At 46.9% G+C, this 7706-nt stretch overlaps 1 protein-coding gene across 1 annotated transcript; it reads right to left on the reverse strand.

Annotated features, from left to right (window-relative positions):
- Positions 1 to 278: 278 nt before the first annotated feature.
- On the reverse strand, positions 279 to 5359 carry LOC119270259 (autophagy-related protein 18a-like). Its single transcript, XM_037552251.1, has 4 exons — positions 4273 to 5359; positions 1758 to 1959; positions 813 to 939; positions 279 to 719 (listed from the first exon to the last, which is right to left on the reverse strand). Exons 1-4 carry the CDS (start codon positions 5317 to 5319, stop codon positions 629 to 631), a joined length of 1467 nt encoding a protein of 488 aa, XP_037408148.1. The 5' UTR covers positions 5320 to 5359; the 3' UTR covers positions 279 to 628.
- Between the last annotated feature and the right edge of the window lie 2347 nt (positions 5360 to 7706).

Consider the following 7706-nt stretch of genomic DNA (forward strand, 5'->3'; position numbering starts at 1 on the left):
AAACGGTTTCCATCACTAACAGTGGCCCCGTGCATGCGTGGCATGCCACGCGAGCATAAGATACGCGTGCAATCAGCTGGACTGACCGTATCTGCACCAATTGACAAGTTAACTGACCAAAAAAACGTATTTTGAAAGATGTAGCACCAAACTGCACATCCAATGCAAGTTATGTGACTGCCAGTGATATTACCTCTTACGGCATCATAGTCAAAGAACTCTGGAATGCAAAACTCATAGAAGTGGTACATTTGCAAGTCTTGTGCTCTTCATTGCAGTTCAGCTCAAGAGATGTGTCATTTCAATTTTATTTGAAGAGCAACGAGAGACCTTGGCAGAAAGACTTTCATGCCAAGGACATTGGTAAAATTCAACTAGCAAAAGTATTGTTAATCAAACACTCATAGATAAAAGATGCATTCTATCATTGTTCATCTGCACAAGGCTTCTTCCTTCTGAGCCTCCACAGAGCACATTATGGCATCGTCACCAAAGGCATATATTTACACATAACATTAGCCTCTGCTTAATTAACCCTCAGCCGAGCCGAGAGCTTACAGAGATACTGTACAGCCAGCCATGGCACACAAGGCAGACAAATAGTTGCTGCTGCTTTATTATTTTGCTACTACGGCTGATCTGATGGTTTTAGGAAATTGTGGCACTCCAGCTGCTGCATTTCTCCTCCATTGACCGGGTCGAACTGGCACCGGTAGAAGCTGCAAGTCGCGTTAAAATAAATATATAAACCTATTGTTGGAAATCTAATCTTTTATTTCCAGGATTAATAAAGTTCAATTTCATGTATGTACCTTCCATCCATGCCAACAACTGCCACGGTATTCTTCTCATGACCAAATGCAACGATGTACTGCTCGCCCTCATGGAGCCTGAATTGAGCAACAGACCACTCCGAGTGGAAATATTTAGGTAGCACACCTGTCATCAATGAAATAGACATGCTTGGTACTAGATGGAAAACTGAAAAGTGTCTTCAGCACTTCAATCTCAAGATCAAGGTCAACTTCATGCAATCCCACTCACACCTAAACATGCACTCAAGACCCCCAAAATATTTAGTTTGTGCATGCTCGAAAGCATCAAAATGCAGAACATAACTAAATGAAGGACACCAACAAGTGCAGACCAATCATGCAGTGCTCAGTTCCAAGCTTCGAGCAAAAGAACATATCAACAGATTGTAAAGCGGTAACTTGAAGAAAGATAAGGAGTACAGGGCTAAAATATCATGGGAGCTAGAACCTACAGAACATTCATGTATACTAACTACACTGTAAACCAATCAAACATTATACGCAGTGTCAAACATGCGGGATACAATCAGAGAAGCAGCTAACCAGAACGTTTTTTAGTACCCTTTATTTAAGTAGAAAATGCCACAAAACAAATCTGAAAAGCTAAAAAGCATGTTGTAATGGGGAAACTCGGCCACAAAAAGTGTATTTCGTTATTGAACGTCAAAAAGTTATTTAGTCTTACTTGCAATAGAAAGAAAGGACACACATAGTATCCAGCAGTGAATATGGTTGATACAGCATTTGCTCCAAATTAATTCATAACGGGAGCAACTCACTATTTAGGTTAACTAAAGCTTGGTTCTTGGTTTGTAAGTTATGAAGATGATTTTTTAAGCGAATTAAATGTAATGACATTAAAAACACAAAAAGCTGAGAATAATTTCATTATTGCAAACAAGATGTATGCAACTCAAGATATCTGAATGATTAGGGACTTACCTTTAATAAAAGAAAATGATGGACTCATATGGGGAACATCAGCGTCTGGAGCTGGCAGAGGCTTATCATTTGTGGTCAAACCAACATTTATCTTTAAATTGAACACATGAATTGTTCCTTTATCACTAGATACAGCCAAATACTGTAAATTATTTGAGAAAGCCAAGCTATATATCTCTGCTCTGTCAGCACCTCTCCTTACCTGCAACAGAACAAAGCAGAACAACATTAAATGATATATCCCCAGCATTCAAAAGGTAAGGACATGTGAGAGACTTCATTCATCATAAGCTTGAGACTTCATTCCCACTGATTATGAGTTAGCAGATTATAACTTGATATGTAGTTACCAACTCAGTGAGCTTCGTCAGCATAATTTGGCAGTAATTGCACAGAGTTCCATAGCCACAGATACAGCTTTAATAAGTTAAATTTTTAAATCAAAATGTGGGAAATCCCGTGGTTCTTTCTGACTGATCTTGGTACTTGCTTCAATTATTTGAGCAATTTGGTACTTGCAATACATGATTGCAACACCGGTACTGAAATGATATATTACAAACAAGCAATGAAATCAAATCATCTAAATCATTGAAAAATGCTCTGAAATCTTTACAAAGCAACGATTAATAGAAACAACAAGAAATGGCTTTAACATGAGGCCTGGTGTGTTTACTAGGCAACTTCATGATGGTGCGAAGCAAAACAAAAAATGGATATTGGGGTGGACCGTGGGTGATGGTGCTATATTTTTTTTCTCTAATAAAAAAAAGGAAGAACATTTCTGATCATAAAAGTCCTATATGACAATAAGTTGCATACTACATTTTTTTATTAATCTATGGCCAACAGAATATATACCAAGTTAACAGCCCTTCAAAGATACACAAGAATGTACAGATCTTCACACCACCAAATAATGGGTACGGTTTCTCCAGTTGATGTACAATCTGTACTACAGACCCTCCAACATCAACAATGCTAGCTGTCCAAGGTTTCTAAGGAGAATTGTGAGAAATTGACTACAATGTCGAGAATGTTTGTTGTGACTAAGATTTCAAAGGGCATTATGAGAGACGGTCATCTTCAGAACCAGGGAATTCACTTATTAGGTATCTTCCAGTTTTCAATATTAATCATGACAAATGAGTATAAGCAAAGCAACCCAAATGGTGTATGAAAGCGACATTACAGAGTACTGACCATGATGGACCACCAAAGAAGGATCACAATGTAACACTTCCAATGATGTTAACTTACTTATTAGACATTTCCTTCATATAGAATTTCAAAGATTCATCATACATCAGTGCTAACATTTGATCCCAAGTGGCAGCAGCAATGTATGGGGTGTATTTAATTTCCTAAGCAGATGGTTGGCATCACAGTAAATGTTACACTAATATTATAGGACAAATACCGTTTCTGGTGTCAGTTCACAAATGGTAGTTGAATCGGCATCGGATAAAACTGGAAACACAACAAGGAATAAAGATCATCACTCTTGAACTAGTACAGTATGTCAGTATCAAGAGTTACTTTCCTTCTTTTATGATGATATTTATTATGAAGTCCATGATGGGTCGATTAATCAGGTCCAGGTTGTTTAAAGTATAGAAAAACCCACCAAAAATTCTAGGGAAGAAGTTCAATTTATCCCATATTCAATTTAATTCAAATAAAGAAACGACACTGGATTTTAAAGAACAAAGAAAACAAAACATCAATAAGGACTGATTGCTAACCAAGCAAGACTAATAAAGATCATGAAAACAACCTAACTAACTAACCAATGCTGGTGATGCATCATGCACTACAAAGCTTCAATTTGGATGCTCATTCAAATCCTACTAACCTGAGAGATGTAATTTTCGTAAACTCTGTTTGGGGGGCTTCCTTGTGGAAGATATCACTACAAGTAATCACTAATGCAATTTCAAACTTTCAACGGTTGCATTTGCCAAACAAAATGCAGCATCTAGCATTAGCAGAATAGGTAGCATTTTATCGTTAAGTTGAAAAGCTAACCTATGTCACAACATGTATTCCTCTAAGAACGAAAAGTAAAGTTAAGCCTGTGATTGTTGTTCTAACAACCTAAGTCACATGGTACTACCTAAATCGGTGCAAAGCCAAACCTTTTGAAAGCATAGTTGCCGCGTACTAGCACAATTAATCACAGACTAGTCCTACAGCTCTTACAATAATCATTCAGAAGTTTCTGAAAGAAACAGGGTGTATCCACTTTCAGTTAACTGAACACCTGATTGTATCAGTCAAATATAATACTCCCCATCATTTATCAACTTATATTCTACGCTAAACACCGATGCATCATGCATTACAAAGCTTCAATTTGGATGCTCATTCAAATCCTTATAGACTATCATCCAAAAGTTTCTCAAGTCAGCAGGGTTTTTCCTTTTTCAGTTAACCCAACATTTGAATGCGTCAGTCAAATATATTACTCCCCTATCATGTATCACTTGAATGAATGCATGCTGGGAAAACTTACTTCCTGGAGAAGGTTGCCCTCAGCGGCATTGAAGATCCTCACAAGCGTCCCCTTGGTGCTCGCGGTGGCAATGAGCCTGCCATCCTGTGACAACGCGAAGCACGCGACACGGGAGGCATGCGCATTGATAAACTTGGTCTTCCTAGCACCATAGTGCTCGACCCTGATCTGGCCCTTCTGCGCACCGGGGCAGACCAGCACAATGGAGCCAGGCTGCTGCGACACAGAGCACAGGCCCTTAGGGTTGGGCGCGGTCTCAATCTGCTGCACCAGCTTGAGGTCGGCAAAGTTGTAGACGAAGATCTTGTTCTCGAGGACGACGACGATGCGGTCGCGGCGGAGGCGGACGCCGCGCACGGGGGACTTGAAGGAGAGCTCCCCGATGCAGCGGCTCTGGTGGTCGTCCCAGATCATGACCTTGTTGGGCGGGTAGTGCGGCGCGTCCCCGCCCCCGACGAGCGCCAGTATGTTGCAGCGGAAGAGCATCTCGACGACCCCGATGCCGCCACCGCCGCCGCCCGCGACGGCGGGCTGGTGGAGGGCCTGGGCGGCCTCTTCCCCGGGAACGGCGGTGGGGGAGGGGCCGAGGTCGCGGCGGAAGATCTCGCGGAAGGGGTCGCAGTTGTAGATGCGGAAGCCCGTCTTGGTCCCCGCGGCGAAGCAGCCGTAGTCCTGGTTGTAGGAGATGTGGAGCAGGTCGGTCGCCGCCGGGAAGGGCCTCTCCGTCTTGCCCCCCGTTGCGGCGGCGGCATCGGTGGCAGCGGCGGCGGACGAGACGGAGGAGACGGACGAGGTGTCGTCCCCGTCCTCCACCTCCGCGCCGGACGGGGTGGGCTCGATCGCGTCGGTGGGGAGGGGCGGCGGCTCCGGGCCCTCGTCCTGCTCGGGCTCGGGCTCCTCGGGCGCGTCTTCCTCCGGATCCTGCGCGGCCGCCGGCGGCTCCCGCGCGTCCGGGTCCCGCACCTTGGTCTCCCGGCGCGGCTTGGGCTCGGGCGGCAGCGGGTCGTCGAGGAGCGGGCTAGGGTTTGGCAGGGCGGGCGTCGCCATGGGAGGGGAGGGGGAGAGGAGAGTCGGGGCGGCACGATAACTCTACCTCGCCTGGTCTGTTCTGGTCTGGCCCGCGGGGGTCGGAAGGAATAGTTACACAACTAGGAGGAAGCAGCCTTGGTCACTGGCAAGCGGGGCCCGCCTTGCCATCCGGGCCGGGCCTGGGCCCTGGGCGCGAGCCCGCTCCCGGCAGCGTAGTAGCTTGTGCTGTGACGCGACGGTACCGGCGGGTCTGGGTTGGATGGCGTGGAGGGGGAGGCAAGGCTGCGCGCGTACCTTTCGTGCCGTCCGGGCTATACTGTCTCGTGTACACGTACACCTGAGGGCTGTTTTCAACGCTGAACGACACGGATGTCAAAAACCGTCGTCTAACGTTGTCTGCATACATTTTAATTTTTTTCAACTAACCAGACGAAATTCATGCAAACACGAATATTTCATATAAATCGGACGAGATTCATGCAAATACGGCGAATTTTCATTACATTTCAAACATTTTTTAGAAAGAAAAAAGTGTTCCGACCATAAACTTATCCTACAGTGACGGTCGTTGTCCACTTTCTTTGTATTCCGCATCGACAACCACGTCCTGCATCTGTCGTCTTCATGAACGGTGACGGGGTTCATGATTCGTGAAGTGAACGTGCTATCTCCGGCGAGGAAGAATAGAACATAGGAGATGAGCCTGCCCACTTGGTACACAATGTCGTGTCGCCTCTCATGCTCTACTCATCCTCGGAGGAGTATGCGGCATGTCCGTCGCTGCACTGATGGGCGTGAGGTCGATTATGGACATGGACGGTCCATCACTGTCCACCTGCAAGGGCGGCCACCTCATGTTTCATCTTCGGCGACAGACTATCCCATAGAGCATGTCCGCTCACGGTCATGGCAGATGTGGAGCAAAGGAGGATGTGTTGCGGTGTGAAGTTAGCGTGTCCACCTCATGTTTGTCGTTACACTGGTGGACGTGGGGTCGATAATGGACATGGACAGTTCCTCACTGTCCACCTGCCACGGGCACCCCCAAAAGTTGGACGGCGCGCGCGTAGGAAGGGTAGCTAGCGGCCGCGGCCGCGTTCGGCTGCATCGGAACTTCGTTGTGAGCTGTGTGCGCTGCTCCGTTACGAAGTTCGCATTCGTTGCGGCCATGGCCGCATCGCTTTGCACGCTCGCCGTAAATTTGGCCCTCCGCCAGCCGATGCTACTTGAGGAGGAACATGTTATACCTTTGCTCCTTCTGCGCCCGCTGAAACACAGACATAGGAGCAGGCGTAGGATGCTCCTCCTCGCCATGCCTGCATCTAAGGATGGCAATGGGTTGGGTTTGGATCGGGTTGAACAATCTCAAATCCATATCCATGTCCATGAAGACAGTCTTTGCCCGTCCATAAAAAAATTCATGGGTGAAAAATTGTGTCCATGTGCCAAATCCGATGGATATCCATACCCATTGGATATCCATTGGGTCCTCTCGAGACATATAAATAAGACATAACTCAATATTAACATAAACTCTTCCATTCTTCACCTCGTGGTAGGCTAGGCTTCACTTATGGTAAATTAACATCCACTAACAACCTAAGATCATTTAGTATTTTTCTAACAGATGAGAGTGACGAGTCATTTAAGATGCTCCTCCTCGCCATGCCTGCATCGTAGTGCATCTGCTCCATGTCCAGGCCAGCATGCACCACCGCGGGGGTCCAACGTTGTGTCATTGTCGGAGCCCGTGGGGTTGTCGTGGGAGACCTCGGGTGAGAAATGTCCTGCTCGATCCGCCTGGCATGGCGGGACTACCGGACGGCTGCAAGGGCGGCCATCTCATGCATCATCTTTAACAACAGACTATCCCACATAGCGTTCCCGCTCGCAATCGTGGTAAATGTGGAGCAGAGGATGTGTAGAGTTTTCAATTATCCAGATATGGCCACCTTTAAATAGCGGATTCCAGTGAGCCCAAGCATCGGGGTGCGTCAATCATGGCGCCGGAGTTGGTTCCTTCGTCGGCGAGCTTGCTTATTGGCATCGTACAGACAAACGGGCATTAAACAGGCGTGGTAAATATTCATCCCGTCCCGTACAGCAAACGTCGCTCCAGCATTGAATAGGCGTGGACACCGGGGACACGGCGCGGGCAGCCCTCTAGGCCGGTGCGACGCTTCAATGTCGGCGCCAGTGAGAGGCCGCTTCTGCTTTGTGCCGATGTCATTACGGAGCGGCCACTCTACATCGGCATGAATGCAGGCAACTGGCGTGGGGTGGGAACGCACGCCGGCGAGGGAGGAATGTTTCGGGTGGGCCAAGGTGGTTAGAAGGGGTGTGGCAACGACCGCAAAGCCCTCTGCCCCCACCCCCTTTGTCTTCCGTTTACGGGACAAAGTGTG

This window comes from Triticum dicoccoides, chromosome 3A, assembly GCF_002162155.2.
Source record: "Triticum dicoccoides isolate Atlit2015 ecotype Zavitan chromosome 3A, WEW_v2.0, whole genome shotgun sequence".
Lineage (NCBI taxonomy): Eukaryota > Viridiplantae > Streptophyta > Magnoliopsida > Poales > Poaceae > Triticum > Triticum dicoccoides.